At 38.9% G+C, this 24,780-nt stretch overlaps 1 protein-coding gene across 2 annotated transcripts in view; it reads left to right on the plus strand.

Annotated features, from left to right (window-relative positions):
- The first annotated feature begins 2,384 nt into the window (after nt 1–2,384).
- Nucleotides 2,385–24,780, plus strand: part of FAM199X (family with sequence similarity 199, X-linked) — a 31,965-nt gene continuing 9,569 nt past the window's right edge. For both annotated transcript variants that reach the window (XM_004022471.6, XM_042242071.2), the window contains exons 1-3: nt 2,385–2,779; nt 13,105–13,324; nt 24,407–24,556. In XM_004022471.6, coding sequence (XP_004022520.2) covers nt 2,583–2,779; nt 13,105–13,324; nt 24,407–24,556 — 567 coding nt within the window. In that variant the 5' untranslated portion in view covers nt 2,385–2,582. The remainder of the gene's footprint in view (nt 2,780–13,104; nt 13,325–24,406; nt 24,557–24,780) is intronic.

Consider the following 24,780-nt stretch of genomic DNA (forward strand, 5'->3'; position numbering starts at 1 on the left):
ACTCCAGGGTTGCCTTCCAGGCCCAGACCCTCAAAGAATGTAGGAACTAATATATACATATCAGAATTATTCCATTTCATTATAATGGTAGGGAAGGATGAATTGGGTAAATGCATTCAGACTAGGTACCCCCAAGAAACTAACCAAGAAAATTGAAGTGAAGCAAGAAGGAAGGATGCATAACAGTCATCAGCTCCTAGATCATATATTTAAGTAAACATTATACATAGAGTGCACATTCTCTATGTGTGGCTGTCATTATTTCTATCACTGTTTCTCAACTGAAAAATATATTTAAGGGAACTCTTAAAAACTTTCTCAGACCCAATCATTTATGTTAATTTTTATACTACTATTTCCTAAATATAAACAAAACTAAATATGAACTCTCCTGTTCATAAAGCTCTTATACAAATTCAATTTACCAATTCTGCACAAATTTTAAATATGTTCATTTAATGTGGTACATGATGTTTGCTGAAACAAAACTGCCCTTAGAAACCTAAGCATACTACCGACTGGCCTGTGTGCACTCTTGATTTTCAGCATGCTTGTATGTGCATCTTGTGAGGACTCTCCTTTCCCATCACTTTCCACTTTCAAATGACAAAAATTTTCAGTTGTAATCCTTGAAGGAGGAGGGTCACTTCATATCTTTTCTCACTAGTTCATGACAAAGCAGAATTACTTTGTGCCAACTTGGTTTTAAAAACAGACTCAAATACATGTCCTAATTATGTGGCAGCTGTTGCCATTCAGTCATCCAGATACTCCAGAATATGCCTAAAACTGAATGTAAAACATACTTGTAGAAAAACTCAGACTCTGTCATTGGATTCCAGTTTGAAAAACACTGTCCTATTATAGTATGTGTAAATAAATATGTTTAAATGAGACAATTTTGTTAGCTTCTTACTAATACTTTCTGGTGCTATTACCTGAGTACCTGCATTATAATGCAGCATTTGACTCCTGCTTCATTTGGACAATCAAGTCTCTTGTTGGTGAGCACTAAGGTATGGGCCATTCTGTCTCACAATCCAGGCCCCTGAAAATGGGTGCATTGGAGACCATAGGTCTCCATCATAGATCATCACTGTTCTTTGATCTCTAAATTGAGTGAAAGAAGATATACTCAGCAGTAGGGTAGCCAAATAACTGAAGCAAGACTTTAAATTTTAAGGAGCGGTTGAGGAGTTGCTGGACAAGACACTGTTTGGGGCTCATGTGGCAACTCCCCACTTCTCCCAACCCCCTTTCTCCTTCCCGTCCTCCTGCATTCTTTCACTGTTCCTCTCCTTTCCATCTACTTCTACGCTTCCCTCAAGGATCATTGTGATGTTTTTCCATAAAATATATTAAATGTTTTTTTAATTGAGAGATTATGGCCTTATCATTTTATATTAAAATGTACTTCCTTTTGTAAAATAGTAGTAGGTAGTTTTAGAAATTGTCTTTGGTAAAATAAGTAATCGGTAACCTTGTGTTTTCCTCCGACTATTTTTAAAAATTTTACACGCCCAAGATCGGGAACTACTGTCTAGAAATGAGAGACGAGAAAGAAGGAAGAAAAGCATGTGACACCTAATAAGTTGATTTATCAAGTTCAAGACGTTTAGCACCTTAATGTATTATATCTTCTACAGGAGTAGGAATGCCTAAGTCTCATTTGGGAGTCAGGGAAGGCTTCACAGAGGAGGTAACGTTTGAGCTGGGGCTTTAAGGATTACCAGTGGAGAAAAAGCAGGGCTTTCCAAGCAGAATGCATAATGCGAGCAAGAGCACAGAGCACAAAAGAGCATTACGTGCCCGGCAACTCTAAGAAGCCCGCCGGCTGTTGCGAAGAGTTCTCGGGGTTAGGCGATCAAGAGAGAAGCAGGGACTATTTTTTTTCCTACTTGGCCCTCTTCCCCTGCAGCCCATTGCACAGTGCTGGGCACACACACTGCAGGAGTTCAATAAATTCTTGTTGAATTGGGACAGGGTGATCGAGTGTGCTGGGAACCAAAGCCTCCGGATTCTTTCTCACGCACCCGTAGTGTGACCTTGGCGAAGTCCCTTTTCTTGGGACTGCGGCTTGCGGTTTAGTAATCCGCCGAGGGTGAGAAAGTGGAGGAGGAGGTTGGCCTGAAGCGTCGGGCTCTCACTGCCCCTGGAATCCCTGATTCGACGCGCGAAGGGCGGGGCGGGCCGGGGCGGAGCCGGCGGCGCGGGCTGCGGCGGGCGGAGATTCAGTTCCTCCTCCGCGCCAGCAGGGGGCACAGGGAGCGGCTTCCCGCCGCCCTTCCCCTCCCCGCGGGCGCCTGGCAGACTGCTGCAGTCGCGAGTGGCGAGCGCGGTGGGCGGGCCGGGTGGCGGCGGCGGCGGCGGCGCTACGCTGGGCTAGGTCGGGCAGCCGCGACGACAGCTGAGGTGGCTGCAGAGGCCACTGAGGCGCTGGTTGGGAGGCCTGGAGCAGCCCCTGCGAGCCGCCAGGCGCTCCCGGGCAGCAGTGGGCCGCGGACAGGTTAGAGTGGGGGCAGGGGCCGGCGCGGGAGCAGCCCCGGGCCGGAGTGGGAGTCCGAGCCAGGCCATCTCCAGCTATGTCCGACGAGGCGTCAGCCACCACTTCGTACGAGAAGTTTCTAACTCCCGAGGAGCCCTTCCCGCTTCTGGGACCCCCTCGTGGGGTGGGCACCTGCCCGAGCGAGGAGCCGGGCTGCCTGGACATCAGCGACTTCGGCTGCCAGCTCTCGTCTTGCCATCGCACGGACCCGCTCCACCGCTTCCACACCAACAGGTACAATCCTCTGCTGAGGGCAGGAGCAGATTTACCACACCCCTGACTGCAGTCGCGCGACGCCGGCTCCCCCCGATCCTGGCCCTCAGCCTGGGGGCTGCGCGTCCAGTTGCCCCCTCCCCCACCTTGCTCCGCCCAGCGCTCATTCCCGGGCTCCTTCCCTCTCCCCCTCCCTATTGCACCCCTTCCCTCCGATTTTCCTTTTGGCCGGCATTTTACTCTCTCCCCCCACCCCATTCATCTTCTGACCCAGCTACTCTTCCCTTCCCCCTCCTGCCCCATCTGTACCCTGCGAATCCCAAACCCCCACCCTTGATTTTCAGATGCTTCCCTGTTTCCATTCACCCGCAAAAGTTTAACCCCTTCCAATTCCGGTATGCTATAGAGAGGATTTCGGAAGGCTCAAAATCAAAATCAGTCGACGTTTTGAAAGGTGGCACTTTAAAAGCTAGAATCTTCCTTTCTCTATTTTTTAAACGTCTTATAGCGCTGTTTCCAACCTCCAACCCGCCTCCCATTTTTTAGTGAAGCTCTAGAAAACCAGATGATTCTCTTTTTTCCTTTCTCTATGAACTCTTTGCCCTAGCGCTTTAGGCCCTGCCAAAATGTATAAGCTTAAATCTGGAAGATTCTTTCCTGAAGCACATCCTTTGGTTTGCTCCGCCAGTGGAGGGATGGAGCGAAGCGTAGGATGAGCTTGCTTATACAAATTTCTTCATCCTCTAACTAGTTTTATTAGAAGGTGGAGTGTTCTGGAGAATTCTATCATGCAGACATTTGTGTTATATCAAATGTGGGGAATTTGAAGATGTTTTCCACACAGCCCCAACCTATAACATAGGTGCATATTATATATATTAGTGTATGTGCATGCTCAATCGCTCATGTCACTCTTCGCTACTCCGTGGACCATAGCCCACCAGGCTCCTCTATCTATGGGTTTCTCCAGGCAAGAATACTGGAATGGGTCGCCATGGCCTCCTCCAGGGAATCTTTCAGACCCAGGGATCGAACCCCAGCCTCTTTAAGTCTCTGCATTGGCAGGCATGTTCTTTACTGCTGAGCCACCAGGGAAGCCTGTATAGGGGCGTACAAACAGGCTGGGGAAGGTGTGTGGAGCAAAAGGGGGGAGGAGGGAAGGAGAGAGGGATTCAGCTGTGGAAAATACTGGAGCTGAATTAAGGCGAAGGCGTCTAGTTCTGATTTCTGGTCCATTTTACAATATGAGCACAAACAAATCCTTCCACATTCTAACACCTTTTGCATGCTCCCCCCACCAATCCCTTAAATCAATCTACAGAGTTGCTGAGCTTCTGCTGAGTGCTAGGAATGTATAAAATATATTTGTTACCTAAAAGAAAGTTATAGTCTGGAAACAAGGTGTTACGGTTAAATAAAGATATAGTTCATCACTGTACACATTTGAAAAGGAAGTCATGGTAAGTTTGTTTTAACGGTTCCAAATCCTGGTTACAAAAAATGAAGAAACTGGGGCCCAGAGAGAAAAGATTTTATTCAAGGTCATAAAACCGAGTTTGGCAAAGCCAGGATTACTCCTTTGGAGCCAATGATGAAACTTGGAACAGAGCTAATGGCTGCAGTGTTATAAATGGTTGTTGCAGTTTCTTAGACTAACTCACAGAAGCCCAGGATGTGACTATAGCATGAATGTAACATTTATGAAATCAAGTGTGCTTAGAATTGTTTGCATTGGAAAATAAAAATACTTGTGCACATATCTGATATTAAAGTTTTGCAGCATTGGAGTAAATCATATACACAGGAAAGTTAAATGATCTCAGGATTAGCCTGCTCTAATGATGAGGGCAGGGGAGTGGGGATAGGGGTTAAATGCTCCCAAAATGTGTGGAGGTGTTGGGGAGTGAAGAACGGTGAATAATACATTTCTTACAGATTGTTCTGTTCTGTTCTCTCTCCTCCTCCCCATTTTCTCCTTGTTTTTCTCCCCCTTGTCTATCAGACCTTGGTAAGGTCAAGGTTATTTTCCAGAATGAGGTGTTGAAGATAGAGGGGGAGGTTCTTGTTCAACCTCAGTTTTTCCAAGTCAAGCATTATTTTTTTCTAGTTACTGCCTGTTTTTCAAGACCCCCTCTCCTACCCTGGGCTTCCCTGGTGGGTCAGCAGTAAAGAACCCACCTGCCAATGCCAGGAGACAAGGGTTCAATCTCTGGGTCGGGAAGATCCTCTGGAGGAGGAAATGGCAACCAGCTCCAGTATTCCTGGCTGGGAACTCCAATGGACAGAGGAGTCTGGCAGGCTACAGTCCAGGGGGTCATGAAGAGTCTGACAGGACTTAGCGACTAAACAACAACTCTTTTTCATAGGGCTTGGAATGGTAGCAGCAGGTCTAGTGTATCTTACTCTGTACTCTTCTCAGCTGAGTTTAGGGAAAGTAGAGTTAGCAATTCTTAGAGCAGCTGATGTTTCTGCCCCAGGCTACCTTGCTTTTTAAATCTTTTTTCCTTCTGGAATGTTCTGCCTTCTTTCCCCCTCCTCAGGGTGGCATTTGAGAGGACCATAAGCTTCCAGTCATTTCTTTTTAGGGAGAAGCAAACAGCTAAATCATACATGTGGGCAAAGTTTAGTTTAAGGAGTTCTTTTATTTCAGAATCATGTGGGTCACTTTTTTTCTTCACAGCACATTATTCATCAATTCAAGGAACAATCCAACACTCAGATTTGAATAGTTGAGTACTGATATTGTGTCTTGGGTTTGCTGTGTGCTTAGTTGCTCAGTCATGTCCAACTGTCTGAGACTCCATGGACCATAACCTGCCAGGCTCCTCTGTCCATGGGCATTCTCCAGCCAAGAATATTGGAGTGAGTTGCCATGCCCTCCTCCAGGGGATCTTCCCAACCCAGGGATCGAACCCAGATCTCCCATATCGCGCAGGTGGAGGCTTTACTGTCTGAGCCACCAGGGAAGCCGTGTCTTGGGTTTAATCATTATAAAATAAGTCCAATTGAAAACAGAAAGCTTGTCAGTGGGTAGATAATTGATTTACCTTTATTTTGCTTCTTCATTCTTACCTGATAACAAAACTGTGGGGATTGTTTAGATAGTGCTATTGGTAAGGGCCTTGTGATGATGACAATTTTGTGCCTGCTCATTTACTGGACTCTGGGGTATCTATGCAGTCTTCATTAACCAAGAGGGTCAAGGCACTATTACTTATGATCCCTAAGTTTGAATGTTGTGCTTAGAGTCACCTGTGACTTATATTGGTGTGTCACTGGTCTAGGTTCACTGGAAAATAAATTAACATGAACATAGCCAACTTTCTGAGAATTCACTTTCCTAGGAGTATCTTTTAGGATTTTATGACCAAGTTGGATTTGTCTGGAATTTGGGGAGAATAAAATAAATTTCAGTAAGCTCAAAAACATTTTTTTAAATTAAAATGTCAATATGAAAATATATATGTATATAGTTTTTAAGGCTTTTTTTTTTTTTTTTTTTGGTTTGGAGGATAGGATTTTTCTGATGTAACTGTGGATTTTCTTTCAGCCTTTGTCCACTGTAACTTCCATTGTCATCAAATGAAGGATATCCTTTAGCAAATTGAAGAAATTATAGCGATATTGGTAGATCCTATCATTGTGAGATGAAGGAGGTTAATATGAACTACTCAGTGTGTTTGTCTCTTCCTCTTTCAGGAGTACATCAGTACTTTGACATTGAATAATTGTGAAAAGCATGTGGGAGGACAGTGTCTCACTTTGCTACACCCTATTGGCAGGATACAAAATGAACTACGTATTGTATACAGCAGTTAGTTACTCAGTTCTGTGATTTCAGAGCCCCATTTCTAGCCCCATTAACTAGAAAAAGCCCAAGACTACGGGTGCCTTTTGTTCCACCCACAGTTTTCCTGTCTTGTTAGAAAATTGGAGGTGCAGAAGAGCTGTGAGTTAGAGGTGGGAGAACCACATTTCACGAAGTGAGCTATGTTACAGAGGCAGGAAGAATTTTATTTAGGGATTTGTTGCAACAAATTGAGGATGGGGATAAGGCTATGGAGAAGTACCCAGGTTAGAAATGTAGATTGGGGAGTAATCAGAACAGCAATTTCAGTAGTGCAATAGGAGTGGAACTGGGGGTTACAAAGGTTGAGAGAATAGAGGAAACTTTTCAATAAATTTAACAGGGAAAGGAAAGGGAGATGTGATGAGAATTTGGGGAAAAAAGGAAAGTTTCTTTGTTTTTTGCCTTGTCTAGTGTTTATTTTCGAAGAATAGTTATATTAGCTCCTTAGAAGAAGCCCATAGGAAAAGAAGAAATCAAAAATACTAGAGCAGGTGGGATGACAAGGAGATGGATGCGATTAACTCAGAAGGCTAAATGGAAGAATTAGCCTTAGAAATATCATGGAATGTTGTTTACTTCCCAAACTATAGAGGGGGTAAGAGGGATGGGTAAGGATCTCAAGACAATTGAAGTTGCTGGGATGAAAGTAGGGGGTTGTGTCATCTGTTCTAACTTGGGACCCTGATGGCCTTTAGGGCTCCAGAGAGTAGCAGAGGTCAAGGTGGTTGTATGGGAATTCTAGCAGGGCGCCAGTGATGAATACAAGTGATGATAGGGGATTGTTAACTGAGAAAGGATGGCTTTGGAATGACTTTTCATCATTGGCAGTAGGACTTGATTCCACAGTGCTCATTGGATTCTCATTCTCAGAGGTAATGGTTAGGTCTTCCTGAGAAAGGCTTCAGAAGAATGTATATGATGCACGTGCTTTTCTTAATTTTACAAAAATGCCATTGAAAGCCCTTCATCTGTATATTATTGCTGAAATGCCTTGCGGATAAGTGTTCTTAGCTTTTTTTTTTTAATTAAAATTTTGGCAGTAAGCCTAGTTACTGAGTTAAACCCCATTTCGTGGATTCTTCTCAACATTTTTCTTTTGAGATATGGAGAGAGTCTCCCTTGTGAATAATTGCATGGTTATGGCTAGGATCTTAGTGTTAGGTAGTTTTCTCTTAGTGGAATAAGATTTAAGGGCTTTGTAAGTTTGAAGAGTTCAGTGCTGAGCACACGTACCTGGTGCTCTTGCGTTACATATTTGAAGCCAACAGAACTGTCTAAAAGCATCACTTAAATTTCTGTTATAAAAGCTCGTTAGAAAAAATTGTGGGCATATATACAAAACCATAAAGACTACTTATAATCCTTTTCACAACAGATAACAGGTGTCAACATTTTGATGATGTTACCTTTTTTGGCTATACCATGAGGCTTGCAGGATCTTAGTTCCTTGACCAGAGATTGAACCTGGGCCCCTGGAATGGGAGCACCAAGTCCTAACCACTGGACTACCAGAGAATTCCCTGTTGTTACTTTTAATGTTGTTATTTTTTTTGTACACATATAATTTTCAAAACCAGGATCAAACTATATATATAATTTGTAACCAGGTTATTCACACTTTTATTTTATTTTCCAATAAATGGTCTGAAAATATAATTTTAATGATTATACTCATTTAGTTTTGGGAGCGTTTGTCTCCCCCCCCTTTTTTATTTGCTATTATAATACTTGGACAAGTTTATATATACATCTTCTTTTCCAAATTTCTATTTGGGAAAAGGGATAGATTCTTAGCAAAGCAATTACTGAGTCCAAAGGAATGAACCTTTTTAAAGCTCTTTATATATACACTACCAAATTGCTTTATACACATATCTACCAAATCTATATATACAGATTATGTCAATGCCAATATAACACTCCCAGTGGCAGTGGATGAAAGTACTTCCTACTTGGTTTTTAATCTACATTGTTTTAAAACAACAATAATAGTATTTGCATATTAGAAGATAAGAGAATTTTTTGAAAACTCAGAAGTGCTGTTTTTCCGGTTTGTAAATGACTGTTTCAAGTATGAGATCAGTTTCCTCGTTGTTAATTAAAAAAAGAAAAGAACAAGGAGCTAAGGCTTCTAAGAATACCCAGAACTTTGTAATATCTATTAAAAGTTACAGATCTGAAAAACTGAGGAACATCCTGATTTTGCCATAAGGTAAGAGCATAAAATCAAACAAATTCCAGACTCCCTTGTCAGTGACCCAATGTTTCAATTATTAAGTATGGCATAGTTTTTTTTTTAAAAAAAGAGAGTCATTATTATTCATAGAAAAAAACATATCTGCTAAATTTTTGAAGCTGAGAAGAAATTCTTATTAAAACAATTACCTAACAGCTTTTCCTAGTACATGACACAGTGCTTGGCACTTTGAAGATACTGACTGACTAAATGTCTGTTGAGTGTGTGAAAGGACAGAACTTGTAATTGCCATTCAAGGCTTTTTATTGCCCTGTTGCATGACTGAAGCAATTAGGTTAATTCTACCTAATTCAACCAGGTTTGTTGATCTTTTTAAAAAAATGCGTATACTGTTTACCTAGCAAGCGTGTGATAAAGCTGCTGCTGCTGCTAAGTTGCTTTAGTCATGTCCGACTCTGTGTGACCCCATGGACTGCAGCACACCAGGCTCCTCCGTCCCTGGGACTCTCTAGGGAAGAACACAGGAGTGGGTTGCCATTTCCTTCTCTAACGCATGAAAGTGAAAAGTGAAAGTGAAGTCACTCAGTCATGTCCGACTCTTAGCAACCCCATGGACTGCAGCCTACCAGGCTTCTCCGTCCATGGGATTTTCCAGGCAAGAGCACTGGAGTGAGGTGCCATTGTCTTCTCCGGTGTGATAAAGCTAGGTAATATTAAAATGTATTCTAGGATTCTTAGATGAATTTTGAGTTTTTGCCTATTAATAAAAGTTTTTTGATATCTGCTTTTATATTATGGAACTATACTAGGTTAGCGTTTGTGTTTCAGTGTTTTATATTGTGTGTGTTTCAGTGCTTTAAAATACTCTACCTTTATCACAAAGGAAAAGGTGCCATAAAATTGTCAGATTGCCCAAATTTTGTAAATCAAGAACTTTGGGATTAAGATTAACTATATAAAATAAGAGGGGAAATTAAAAAATAAATACATAATTCAAGAAAAAAAAACTGGATTTAATGAAGAATGAGAAACAACCTAATAATAGGTAAGTAAAGTACCTTATAAGTATCAGATATACTAACTCATGTCTTAAGGATTAATTTCCTAGGCTACTGCCAAAGCAATGAAGATTATCTCAATAATATAAAGCTAGTGGAAATTTATAAAAGAAAACAGATTTGTAGGTTTCAAGACCAAAAAAAAAAAAAAAGAAAAATGCATAACCCTGCAACAGATAATATACAGTCAGTGATGCCATCCAACTATCTAGTCCTCTGTCATCCCCTTCTTCTCCTGACTTCTGTCTTTCTCAGCATTAGGGTCTTTTCTAATGAATCTACGTATCAGGTGGCCAGAGTATTGGAGTTTCAGCTTCAGCATCAGTCCTTCCAATGAATATTCAGGATTGATTTCCTTTAGGACTGACTGGCTTGATCTTTTGGCAGTCCAAGGGACTCTCAAGAGTCTTCTCCAACACCACAATTCAAACGTGTCAAATCTTTGGTGGTTAGCTTTCTTTATCCAACTCTGACATCCCTACAGGACTACTGGAAAAAGCATAGCTTTGACTATATGGACCCTGGTTGGTAAAGTAATGTCTCTGCTTTTTACTACACTGTCTAGGTTGGTCATAGCTTTTCTTCCAAGGAGCAAGCATCTTTTTATTTCACGGCTTCAGTCACCAACTGCAGTGATTTTGGAGCCCAACAAAATAAAGTCTGTCACTGTTTCCATTGTTTCCCCATCTATTTGCCATGAAGTGATGGGACGAAATGCCATGATCTTAGTTTTTTGAATGTTGAGTTTTAAGCCAGCTCTTTCACTCTCTTCTTTCACTTTCATCAAGAGGCTCTTTACTTCCTCTTCGCTTTCTGCCATAAAGGTGGTGTCATCTGCATATCTGAGGTTATTGATGTTTCCCCCAGCAGTCCTGGTTCCAGCTTGTGCTTCATCCAGCCCAGCATTTCGCATGATGTACTCTGCATGTAAGTTAAATAAGCAGGGTGACAGGATACAGCCTTGACGTACTCCTTTCCCAGTTTGGAACCAGTCCATTTTTCCATGTCCAGTTCTAACTGTTGCTTCTTGACATGCATACAAATAATACAAAATATTAATATCCATACTGTATGAAGAACTCTTAACAAAATCAGCAAGAAAAATACTAACACATTGTAAAATGCTGTAGTATAATGGCTAATAAATATTTTTAATTTTGCTCTTGACAGTAGTCAAAGAAATAAAATTGATATTAAAAAGTTTTTCTCTTATCAACCAGGTAAAATTTTAAAAACGAAAAATTTCAGTGCTATTAAGGTTGTGAAATGAACACTTTTATAGACTGCTTTAGGTAGTGTAATGGAGAAGGCAATGGCACCCCACTCCAGTACTCTTGCCTGGAAAATCCCATGCACAGAGGGGCCTGGTAGGCTGCAGTCCATGGGGTTCCTAAGAGTTGGACACAACTGAGCATCTTCACTTTCACTTTCATGCATTGGAGAAGGAAATGGCAACCCACTCCAATGTTCTTGCCTTGAGAATCCCAGGGACGGAGGAGCTTGATGGGCTGCCGTCTATGGGGTCACACAGAGTTGGACACTACTGAAGCGACAGCAGCAGCAGCAAGGAGTGTAAATTTATGCAATGTTTCAGAAAGGTACTTGGCTAAGTATACTATCACCCTTAGGAGTGTTCATATTGTTTGATTTAGTAATTTCCTTTCAAGTTACTTATCCTGAGAGATTATATGTTTGGATAAATAATTATAAATAAAAAGGTTTCATTTCAGTATTATTTGTAATACCAAAAAATGGAATTTTGAACAGCTAAGTACCTGTTATTGAAGGATAATAAATTATGTTTAATCAATGGACTATTTATATAGGCATTAAAATGTTTTCAAGTAATATAGCTGGGTAAATGTTCAGTATATAATGTTAAGTGAAAATAAATAGGGTACTAATATCTATATACACACACAATAGTGATTCTGTAAAAATATACATACGCATGTAGAAAAAAGTACCAAAATATTATGGATCAGTTATTGCTAATTACTGGGATTATTGGTCATTTTAATCTTATTCATGACTCCTTTCTTATTCTAACATATTTGCAATGATTTGTAAAAGTTACTTAAATATAAGAAACACTTTAAGCTTCTGCCTGTATACTGTGTTGGTACTTTTGTCTGCCCTGCACTGACTGCCCTCTTCCTTTAGTAATAATAACTGTGGATTTTTCTGGTCGGCCACAGTGGTTAAGAATCCACCTGCCACAGAGCAACTAAGCCTGTGCACCACCACTATTCAGCCTGCACCCTAGAGCCTATATTCCACAATAAGAGAAGCCACCACAATGAGAAACCCATGCACCGTGACTAGAGAAGTAGCCCCCACTTGCAGCAACTAGAGGAAACATGGACACAGCAACAAAGATCCAGCGCAACCTAAAACCAATAATTAAAAAAATAATAATAATAGCTGGCATGTATTGAGCACATTTTATATCCACTGAGTGCTCTATATGCATTCTCATATAATGTTCATAGTAACTGCATTTTAAATATGATGACCCAGGCTTGGCGAAGATTTGTTTTGTTTCCGATCAAACAGCAGGCAAATGACAGAGCAAGAATTTGAATTCATTCTGGCTCCAGTCAGATATGAAAGTAGAGAATAGTGTAATGAACCCCATATGCCCATCATGCAGCTTCAGTAATTACATATGGCAGCATACTTTATCTATGCCCCTATCCGTGGCGCTAGTGGTAAAGAACCCACCTACCAATGCAGAAGACCTAAGAGATGCAAGTTCTATCCCTGGGTCAGGAAGGTCTCCTGGAGGAGGGCATGGCAACCCACTCCAGTATTCTTGCCTGGAGAATCCCATGGACAGAAGAGCCTGGCAGACTACAGTCCATAAGGTTGCACAGAGTCAGATGACTGAAGCAACTGAACGTGTACTCATTCCTCAGTCCCTTCCATATAATTTTGAGATAGGTTCCAGGCATACTCATTCATAAATATTTTACTATATATCTTTAAAAGATAGAGCTCTTTTGAAAATAATTATCGTATATTGTATCTAAAAATATGCTCATATTCCTCATAAATGTAATAAATATATCTTGTTTGTAGCTCTGGGAGTTGGTGATGGACAGGGAAGCCTGGCATGCTACAGTCCATGGGGTTGCAAAGAGTCAGACACGACTGAGTGACTGAACTGAACTGTTTGTATCTTAAAAAATTGTATGGATTCTGTAGTTTCTGTTGTGATTGATTTTGTGTCGTTTTTAAGGTGGAACTTAACTTCCTGTGGAACAAGTGTGGCCAGCTCAGAATGCAGTGAAGAACTGTTTTCATCCGTTTCTGTTGGAGACCAAGATGATTGCTATTCCCTATTAGATGATCAAGAGTTCACATCTTTTGATTTATTTCCTGAAGGGAGTGTCTGCAGTGATGTCTCTTCTTCTATTAGCACATACTGGGATTGGTCAGATAGCGAATTTGAATGGCAGGTAGGTTTTTTTTTTCTTATATTACCTTTATTACTCCATAAGTAGAATTATGAATTTCTGTTTCAGTATTTTCATTTCTACCTCAAAGTAAATTTCTCCCAATTTTTGTTCAGTCCTAGAGATTCTCTGACAGCATTAAGAATTAGAAATATGTATCCTTTATTTTTACTAATGTACCTTTTAGGCTTCTCATGCTGCAGGTAACCTTTTGTACATTTTCATGTAATTTAGTACTTGTATAATGTTCCTGTTAATATACATATCATCAGTACCTTTCTATGCATTAATCCAAGCAAATTTTCTCTTTAGTAATAAATGGCCTTCATGTCCTTATAACTTTACACCAGGGTCATATTATATATAAGATCACAAACCACTCCATAATACATAATTTTGCATTGTTAGGAATATAATTTCTCATTTTGTATTCTCTTCATATGTAGAGATGTTTTCCACCTAACAGTGTTTTTTCTTCTGTGGCACATTATAACACAGAAAATGGCTTTGTAGCAAATTGCTGTCATTATGAGGCAGCATTTCCAAACAGTCCTTCAGAAAATGTAGATCATGTTATTGCAACATCCATTTTCTGATTGTAAAAGAGAATAACAACAGCAACAAAAAAGACAATAACATTTGACGAAGCTTTCCTTGCATATAGCAACTGTTATATTCATTGTATGCTTGAATATCGCCTTCTAGATACTTGAAATTGTTCTACAAAAGAGGAATCAAACATTTTATTTCAAAAAATTTTTATTAAAATGTAAAATAATACCGAATGGCATAAAATTAAAAAGAAGTCTCCAAGTCCAACTCTGCTGTGGTTACCACCATTAAGAGCTTATACAGATACAGTATGTTTGCACAGTGTTAAAAAGGCACATAAAGGGACTTCCCTAGCAGTCCAGCTGTTAAGACTCTGTGCTTCCACTGCAGGGGGCACAGGTTTGATCCCTGGTCACCTCTGCTGTTTCAACTACTTTATCTCATTCTTTTCAATAACTGAAGCATAATTTAATCACTCCCTTAATAATGAATATTTAGGTTGATTTCAGTTTTTTCTAGTTATAAACAATACTATGCTGAGAAATAAGAGGTTTTAAAGAGGAAGAAATAATCTACAACCCCTTTATTTTTGTATTTTATTTTATTTCAAATGCTTCTATTTCATATGTAGTTATAAATATGATATGGATTAAAAAATGTTAAAAATTGAGATAAAAGGTACCATTTTAATAATTCTATAATTCATAAATTTTAATATATTCACAATGTTGTACAACCACCACCATATTTAAGTCCAGGATATTTACATCACTCCAAAAGAAACCCATACCTGTTAGTGGATAGTCCTAATTTCCCCCTGTCACCTGGCAACCACTCTTCTACTTTCTCTATGGATTTACCTATCTGGACATTTAATATAAATGTACTCATGGAAAATCCCATGGACGGAGGAGCCTGGTGGGCTGCAGTCCATGGGGTCGCTAAGAGTTGGACACGACTAAGCAACTTCACTTTCACTTTTCACTTTCATGCATTGGAGAAAGAAATGGCAACCCACTCCTGTATTCTTGCCTGGAGAATCCCAGGGACGGGGGAGCCTGGTGGGCTGCTGTCTATGGGGTCGCACAGAGTCGGACACGACTGAAGTGACTTAGCAGCAGCAGCAGCGGCAGCATGTAATATGTGGCCTTTTTTTTTTTTTATGTGGCCTTTTGTGTCTGTGGTCTTTCACTGTTTTCAAAGTTCATCCGTGTTATAGCACATAAGAGTATTTCATTCCTGTCTTAAGTCAGCTCGGGCTCCTGTAACAAATATCATTGACTGGGTTAAAAAACAAACACATGGTTCTGGAATCTGAAAGTCCAAGATCACAATGCCATCATGGCCAGGTTCTGGTGCGCATGCTCTTCTTGGCTTGCAGATGCTGTCTTCTGCAGTATCCTCTTTTGGTTCTCTTACAAGGTCACCAATCCCATCACAAGGGCTCCACCCTCATGACTTCTTCTAAGCTTAATTACCTCCCAAAGCCCCACCTTCAAATATCATATTGAGGATTAGGGCTTCAAGATACAGATTTAGGGGGTGACAAGCATGTAGTCCATAGCAGTTTCTTTCTATGACTGAATATTCCATTTTATGGATACATCACTTTTTGTTTAATTCATCATCAACTGAGGGATTATTTCCACTTTGGAGCTATTATGAATAATATTACTATGAACATTCAGGTATAAGTTTTCATATGGATTTTTATTTTTAACTCTCTTGAAGATACATTGGGAGTTGCTGGGTCATATGATAACTTTATGTTCACTTTTTTGGGAAACTGCCAAAATGTTTCCCAAAGTGGCTGTACCATTTTACATTTCTACTAGCAATACATGAAAATTCCAGTTTCTCCACTTCCTTTCCAACACTTTATATTGTCTGTCTTTTTTATTACAGCCATCCTACTGTATGTCATTGTGATTTTGATTTTCATTTCCCTAATTACTAATGATGTTGAGCATCTTTTCTTATCTTATTGACTATTTGTATATCTTCTTTGGGAAAATGTCTTTTCAAATTCTTTGCCCATTTTTAAGTTGTGTTGTCTTTTATTATTGAATTGTAAGAATACTTTATACATGATGACTACTAGACCCTTATCATATACATGATTTGCAAAAATATTTCCTATTCTGTGTGTTGTCTTTTCACTTGATTTTGTCTGTTCGCTTGATATAATGTCCTTTAATACACAAAAAATTTAATTTTAAAGAATTCCAATTTATATTTTCTTGAGTTCTGTGCTTATCATGTCATATTTTTAAAACCATCCTTTAATCCAAGATCATGCAAATTTTTTCATCTGTTTCCTTCTTAGAATTTTATAGCTTTAATTAGTTCCTACATTTTAGGTCTTGGGTCCATTTGAGTTACTTTTTGTATATGGTATAAGGTAGGAGTTTCAGATTCATTCTTTTGAATGTAGATATCCAGTTGTCCCAGCACCATTTGTTGACAAGACTGTATTTTTTCCTTATCTAATGGTCTTGGTGCCTTTGTGGAAATGAATTGGTCATAGACATATATAGGTTTAGTTCTGGACTCTTGATTCTGTTCCACTGATTCATATATCTATCTATGGCAAGATATTCTTATCCTTATGATTTGACGACTCTAGCTTTGTAACAAGATTTGAAATCAGAAAGTATGATTTCTACAACTTTGTTCTTTTCTTATCAAAGTTTAGGATCAGGTTGTCACTTCTTCAAAAAGGGAAGTTCGAAGTTTGATAGAGATTTCACTGAATCTGTAGATCAATTTGGGGAATGTTGCTATCTTAATAGTATTATTAAATATTCCAGTCCATAAACATGGGCCAGAATGTATTTAGGCCTTCTTTAACTTCTTTCAGTGATTTTTAAAATAGTTTTCTATGCTTAATTAGGTTGTTTAGTTCCTTGGTTCAGTTTATTCCTAAACATTTTATTATTTCAATATAGTTGTAAATGGAGTTGTTTTCTTAATTTCACTTTTTGGATTATTCACTGCTAGTGTATAGAAATACAGTTGTGTTTCATATATTGATTTTGTATCCTGAAACTTTGCTGAACTCATTTTTAATAATTTTTTGTGTATAGATTCTTTAGGGTTTTCTGTATTTAAGATCATGTCATCTATGAATATATAGTTCTGTTTTTCCCTTTCCAATCTGGATACTTTTTTCCCTTGCTTAATTACCCTGACGAGATCTCTAGTATAATGTTGAAATAGAGAAGATCTGGATACCCCTGGCAAAAGCAGGCATCCTTGTTTTTTTCCTTATCTTAGGTGAGAAGCTTTGTCCTTCACTATTGAGTAGTTAGCTGTAGGTTTTTCACAGATGTTCTTTATTGTCATATTTAGGCATTTCCCTTTTATTCCGAGTTCTATGTTTTTAATCTGAAAAGGTGTTAGATTTTGTCACATGCTTTTTCTGCATGTCTGTTGAGATGATCATGCAGTTTCTTCTCTTCATTCTGTTAGTGTGATGTAGTATATTGATTTCTAATAATGATTCACCCTTGCATTCCTAGGATTAATCGTAATTGCTCATGGTATATAATCCTTTTAAATTGCTGCTGGATTTGATTTGCTACTATTTTGTTGAACATTTTTGCATCGGTAGTCATAAGAGTTATTGGTCTGTAGTTTTCCTTTCTTGTGATGCCTTTGTATCACTTTGCCTCACAGAATGAATTGGGCAGTGTTCGCTTTTCTTCTGGATAAGATGCTGTAATAAAAAATTTTCATTTAATGTATAAACTTTTTTGTAAAATTTAAATTATTCATTTGATGACTAAATAATATTCCTGTACTAGATATTCCAGAACTTATGAAACCTTATTCCTCTATTCATATGTTTCAGTTTTTTTCTATTATAAATAACATAGTATGCATTTTTGTTTAGATATTATACCTTTTTATTCTTCAGTGCCTCATTTAAAAAAATTTTATTGAAGTATAGTTGATTACAATATTGTATTAACTTCTTCTGTACAGCAAAGTGACTGTTATACACATACACACTCCCATATATGTATATATTCTTTTCCATTATGGTTTATCACAGGCTATTGAATATAGTTTCCTGTGCTGTACAGTAGGACCTTGTTACTTATCCATCCTATATATAATAGTTTGCCTCTGCAAATCACAAATTCTCATTCTTTGCTCCTCTACTTCCCACTGTCTCATTTTTTTGAAGTGCACATTTTGTATTTACTATCCAGCTATAAGGATTTTTAATAAAGTGTAAGCAGATGGAGTTCAGATAATTCTGAGAAATTATTATTACTTTTTTGCTTATTTCATGTGACTTATTTAGAGTTCTTATCATCCATAATGTTGCAAAATGGCAGGCGTTTTAAAATCTTAATTGCTGACTGCTTCATTCATTTTATGAGTGGAGTGGAAAACTATCCCCAACCACTCACCATTAATGCACACGACTGACTACAACGTTGAAACAACCTAAGGCCTGCCTTAGTAATGTGTTTTCCCACTTCTGAAATTGGAGTGTAGGTACTCTGTTACCATGGATATTTGCTGTTTAAATATGCTGAAAGGTTTAAAAAGCTCTCTTGTCTTTGTGAGATCTCATAGAGATGAATAGTAAATTACCCTAGAAGATAATTACAAATTATGTGTTACGATTAATATAGGCTAAAAATCATTGACTGTAGTTTAAAAATTCATATTACCTCTGTTGTGACTAAAATCTACATATGTTTAAATCTTTCTTCTAAACAGATGTTTCAGTTACTACTAAAATAAATATAAATGATTCATAGATTCTCTCGGAAGAGAAATGCTAACTACCTGATAAGGCAGAATTTTAACCTTAGAATGAAAAGCATCTTAGCATTTGAAGTTGCATCAAAGCATTTTACCTTGCACATAGTTTTCTTTGCTTGCAGTCCTTTTATTGTTAAAGATGTATTTGACTAGTCTTAGAGCTTGAGAAATTATTTTATTATTGAGCAGGAAAGTATTGAAAATTTAGAAAGTGAGTAATACAGCTGTCATGTTTGAAACATAGAGGTACGATTTGAAATTGCACATCAGCTGTTACAGAAATGAGCTTACTCATAAAATTTCGCTACATGCTACAGAAAACATGGCAGAGGTTTGATTTAATTCTCCTTGTCACAATTACTGATTCTACTATAAATATATAAAATATTGTTGTCCATGAAAAATATGAGAATTATTAACCATTTTGACTCTGAAATATATTCAGTTATAAAATGGAAAATTGCTGCTCTAATAAATACACAGGAATCCATACAGTTGATTCTTCTGTACATCTGCAGCTGTAATCCCATATCTCCAATTGGCTACTTGACATCTCCGCTTGAGTGACCTTATTATTTAATGCTAACCCATTATCTGATGCTGAATCCTTAATCAGTAATGCAACTTCCAATTACTCTGTTTCCATGGAGGGAAAAAAAGACTCTGCTTTGTGACATGTCTTATATTGTATTGAAAAATGGTTATTGTAATTTCAAAGAACATTTGTACTTGGTTTTCTCATTATCACTACAAACTTACCATACCCCAAATTGCCTTCTTCTTTCATTCCAAACCACCTGCAAGGCAAGACAGCCGAATATAGTTGAAAGTTCTGGACTTGTGTCCTGATTTGGATGCTGCCACTAACCATATGACCCTCCCTGGATATCATTTTTCCCTTACTTATAAAATGAGGTGTTGGACTAGAAGATCTATATAACATTACTTCAGGTCTCTTGCCATAAAAAAATGAGGTCTTTAAGGGCTGTGTGTTAACCTGGATGGGTTGTATGACTGTGAAATGTTGCCAATTTTCTTCTGGTCACATATGGTCATTTGACTATTGTGTGCCGTGTGCTTAGTCATGTTTGACTCTCTACAACTGCATGGACTATGGCCCACCAGGCTCCTCCGTCTGTGGAATTTTCCAGGCAATAATACTGGAGCGTGTTGCCATTTTCTACTCCAAGGGATCTTCCTGACCCAGGGATCGAACCAGCATCCCTTGCATTGGCAAGTGGATTCTTTACTGCTGCATCACCTGGGTAGCCCCAGTTAACTATTATCCTTACCTATTCAGTTATGAAATAGTCTTGTAAATTGTATTTCTGTTCCCATTTTTCTTTCTGTTTTTGCTTACCTTAGTCCAGGTCCAAATCACAAAAGTTCAGTTCAGTTCAGTCGCTCAGTCGTGTCCGACTCTTTGCGACCCCATGAATTGCAGCACGCCAGGCCTCCCTGTCCGTCACCAACTCCCGGAGTTCACTCAGACTCGCATTCATCGAGTCAGTGATGCCATCCAGCCATCTCATCCTCGGTCGTCCCCTTCTCCTCCTGCCCCCAATCCCTCCCAGCATCAGAGTCTTTTCCAATGAGTCAACTCTTCACATGAGTTGGCCAAAGTACTGGAGGTTCAGCTTTAGCATCATTCCTTCCAAAGAAATCCCAGGACTGATCTCCTTCAGAATGCACTGGTTGGATCTCCTTGCAGTCCAAGGGACTCTCAAGAGTCTTCTCCAACACCACAGTTCAAAAGCATCAATTCTTCGGCGCTCAGCCTTCTTCACAGTCCAACTCTCACATCCATACATGACCACAGGAAAACCCATAGCCTTGACTAGATGGACCTTAGTTGGCAAAGTAATGTCTCTGCTTTTGAATATGCTATCTAGGTTGGTCATAACTTTTCTTCCAAGGAGTAAGTGTCTTTTAATTTCATGGCTGCAGTCACCATCTGCAGTGATTTTGAAGCCCCCCAAAATAAAGTCTGACACTGTTGCCACTGTTTCTCCATCTATTTCCCATGGAGTGAGGGGACCAGACGCCATTATATTCGTTTTCTGAATGTTGAGCTTTAAGCCAACTTTTTCACTCTCCTCTTTCACTTTCATCAAGAGGCTTTTTAGTTCCTCTTCACTTTCTGCCATAAGGGTGGTGTCATCTGCATATCTGAGGTTATTGATATTTCTCCTGGCAATCTTGATTCCAGCTTGTGTTTCTTCCAGTCCAGCATTTCTCATGATGTACTCTGCATATAAGTTAAATAAGCAGGGTGACAATATACAGCCTTGACGTACTCCTTTTCCTATTTGGAACCAGTCTGTTGTTCCATGTCCAGTTCTAACTGTTGCTTCCTTACCTGCATACAGAGTTCTCAAGAGGCAGGTCAGGTGGTCTGGTATTCCTATCTCTTTCAGAATTTTCCAGTTTCTCGTGATCCACACAGTCAAAGGCTTTGGCATAGTCAATAAAGCAGAAATACATGCTTTTCTGGAACTCTCTTGCTTTTTCCATGATCCAGCAGATGTTTGCAATTTGATCTCTGGTTCCTCTGCCTTTTCTAAAACCAGCTTGAACATCAGGGAGTTCACAGTTCACGTATTGCTGAAGCCTGGCTTGGAGAATTTTGAGCATTACTTTACTAGCATGTGAGATGAGTGCAATTGTGCAGTAGTTTGAGCATTCTTTAGCATTGCCTTTCTTTGGGATTGGAATGAACACGGACCTTTTCCAATCCTGTGGCCACTGGTGAGTTTTCCAAACTTGCTGGCGTATTGAGTGCAGCACTTTCACAGCATCATATTTCAGGATTTGAAATAGCTCAACTGGAATGCCATCACCTCCACTAGCTTTGTTGGTAGTGATGCTTTCTAAGGCCCACTTGACTTCACATTCCAGGATGTCTGGCTCTAGATGAGTGATCACACCATTGTGATTATCTTGGTCGTGAAGATCTTTTTTGTACAGTTCTTCTGTGTATTCTTGCCACCTCTTCTTAATATTTTCTGCTTCTGTTAGGTCCATACCATTTTTGTCCTTTATTGTGCCCATCTTTGCATGAAATGTTCCCTTGATATCTCTAATTTTCTTGAAGAGATCTCTAGTCTTTCCCATTCTGTTCTTTTCCTCTATTTCTTTGCACTGATCGCTGAAGAAGGCTTTCTTATCTCTCCTTGCTATTCTTTGGAACTCTGCATTCAAATGGGTATATCTTTCCTTTTCTCCTTTGCTTTTCGCTTCTCTCCTTTTCACAGCTATTTGTAAGGCTTCCCCAGACAGCCATTTTGCCTTTTTTGCATTTCTTTTGCGTGGGAATGGTCTTGATCCCTGTCTCCTGTACAATATCACGAACCTCATTCCATAGTTCATCAGGCACTCTATCAGATCTAGGCCCAAATCATAACAAGAGCTTCCTAATTCCAGTCTTTCCTCTATTTTGTTCCCATACTATATTTTATTAGAATATTTATTTACTTATTTATTTTTAGCTGCATTAGGTCTTCATTGCTGGGCGTGGGCTTTCTCTAGGTGCAACGAGCAGGAGCAACTCTGTTGAGGTGTGCAGGTTTCTCATTGCACTGGCTTCCTTTCTTGCAGAGCACAGGCTCTCCAGTGCAAGGGCTTCAGTAGTTGTGGTTCTCAGGCTCTAGAGCACAGGCTCAGTAGTTGTGGCGCACAGCCTTAGTTGCTCCAAGGCATGTGGGATCTTCCCAGACCAGGGACTGAACCCATGTCCCCTGCATTGGCAGGAGGATTATTAACCACTGAACCACCAGGGAAGCCCCCATACTGCTTTTTAACTCATCTTCCTTCAAGACCAATTTCATTATTACTTCTATTTAGAAATGTTATTGGCCTACTTCTTTATATCATATAACAGCTCTGGTTCATTTGTAAAGCTTTTAAATCCCTAGCACTGATTTTCTGTTTTAATTATATAGGTCTTCTTAATCTCGTCCTGTGTTGGTTTTTTTTTTTCCCCTTCTACCTATGGTTTTATTATTCTCTTTGTGTGAATGCCTCTTCCTTTTCCCCATGCTGCCATTCTTAGAGACTAACATGCGAAACTTAACCCAGCCACTTAAGCAACATGAAGTATTCTCAGAGTTTATGTTCTTTTCTTTTTAAAACCATGGCAAGGTACAGAAAAAACGACACAATTCAATTTATTGAGTATCACCTATGTGCCAGGCATGTTACCTCATATAATCTCTCAACAGTCCTTTGAGATGGATGATAGTAACCATAACTTCCTGAAGACTCTGAGGCTCAAAGAAGGAAACTAACCTCTACAAGATCACACAGCTAGTAAGCAGTGGGGCTGGGATTTGAACTCTGGGATCTTTTACTTCTCCCCAGAAAAAGAAAATGGCCAAAGAACCATTAATTGCCTGTTTTTTACCACCCACCCCCCAACAACTATGTAAACAGAATTAAAGGGACAAATTAAAATGCTTAGCATGTAGTCTGGCACTTAACAGATATTTGGTAAAGATTTAGATGAATTTTTTTCTTATGTTTTGAGAGTATAGATATTTTGAAAGTTCCTTTCTCTACCTGGTTAATCAAAGTAGTTTTAAGTAGGGGAGCCCTTTCACCTGATAAGGAGTACCTCATTTTGTTTTAGGAACCCCAGGAGGATCTTTAACATAGTAATTTTGTGATTTGAAGTTTTTCAAAGGGGAAATAGCAAAATGTTTTATTGATGTTAAAAACGGAAAAAGATGGTCTTTGTGCATGCATTCAGCAATCATTCTTAATACTGACTATTACACTGACATTTGGGCTAAGGGTGAACCATTCAAGCAGTGTCAGTTAATGAGATTTTGAAGGAAGTCATAGATTGTTGGATGTCACTTATGTACTTGGATTCATCAATGACTATCAAAGTAAAAATGTAGTTTTTAAGGGGGAATAGCTCATTTAGATTACTTCATTGTAAACATGATCACCTTGCAGAGTGATTCACCCCCTTTTTGTGGCTTCATACATCTCTTCTATGCAATTGTCTCCCCAGTGCCTGTCCCCTAGTAGTTCTCTAAGCTTTAATCTTGCAGCTTCAATTTGTTGCTAGGTATTTCCATTGATGGCTTGTCATCTCAAACATGCATTTGTTGTTTGTTATGTTATATAATTATATGTTTGTGCTACTGTGTTATCTTTCCAAGTAGAATATAAAGTTCTTGTGTAAGGACCATGACTTAGACTCCTTTAGATTCCGTGTACCTGTTACAGTGCCATGGATACATATTAACAACATATTTTAAATTATTGTAGTTGTCTTGAGGTTATTAATACAGTCATGAGGACAAGGGCTATGATTTATTTGTCTTTGTTTTGGCAGTATGTCTACCACAGTGTTTGACAAAGAGCCAGATAGTGGCAGATGACTCAGGTTTCTTGAGATAGAGACTAGTGCTCCTTATTCATTATGCTGTTTGGGCCCTAGCCTGCATTCACATGAATTTAAAAGCTTAATGATGAGTGATTCTTAAGTTAGCATTTTAATAAGCTTCAATTGTGATTTTAAGCTTTTGGAAAATACTGCTCATTGAATAACTGACTGCATATACAAAGAGTATGTTGATGTTGCTGCTTTGTCTAAAATAAGAGTGGATCAGAGTTAATGTCTCCTGATTCAGTATTTGTCATTAGACTTTTATTAAAGTAATTTTTAGTCAATATGAAACATGGCATTTAAACTCTTGCTTTTAATTTTTCTTTCCCTACCTTCTCCTTATTTTTATAAAGTTACCTGGCAGTGACATTGCCAGCGGGAGTGATGTACTTTCTGATGTCATACCCAGTATTCCAAGTTCACCTTGCCTGCTTCCTAAAAAGAAAAACAAGCACCGGAATTTAGATGAACTTCCTTGGAGTGCAATGACAAACGATGAACAGGTAGAGATCTTGACATTCTTAATTAAAAGTGTATATGTGGAGAATATGTGACATTTCATTTATTGTCTAACTTAAAGCTACTGGATTAATGTAGAGTGCTTAGTAAATGTTAATTTGAGCTCTAATTGTTTTGTGGGGGAAAATAAGTGTTTCTGATACTTAAGCATATTATAAGTTGCACACTAAAAGATCAGAGGTTTTGGCATTCATCTTATTTATTATAA

This window comes from Ovis aries, chromosome X (genome assembly GCF_016772045.2).
Source record: "Ovis aries strain OAR_USU_Benz2616 breed Rambouillet chromosome X, ARS-UI_Ramb_v3.0, whole genome shotgun sequence".
Lineage (NCBI taxonomy): Eukaryota > Metazoa > Chordata > Mammalia > Artiodactyla > Bovidae > Ovis > Ovis aries.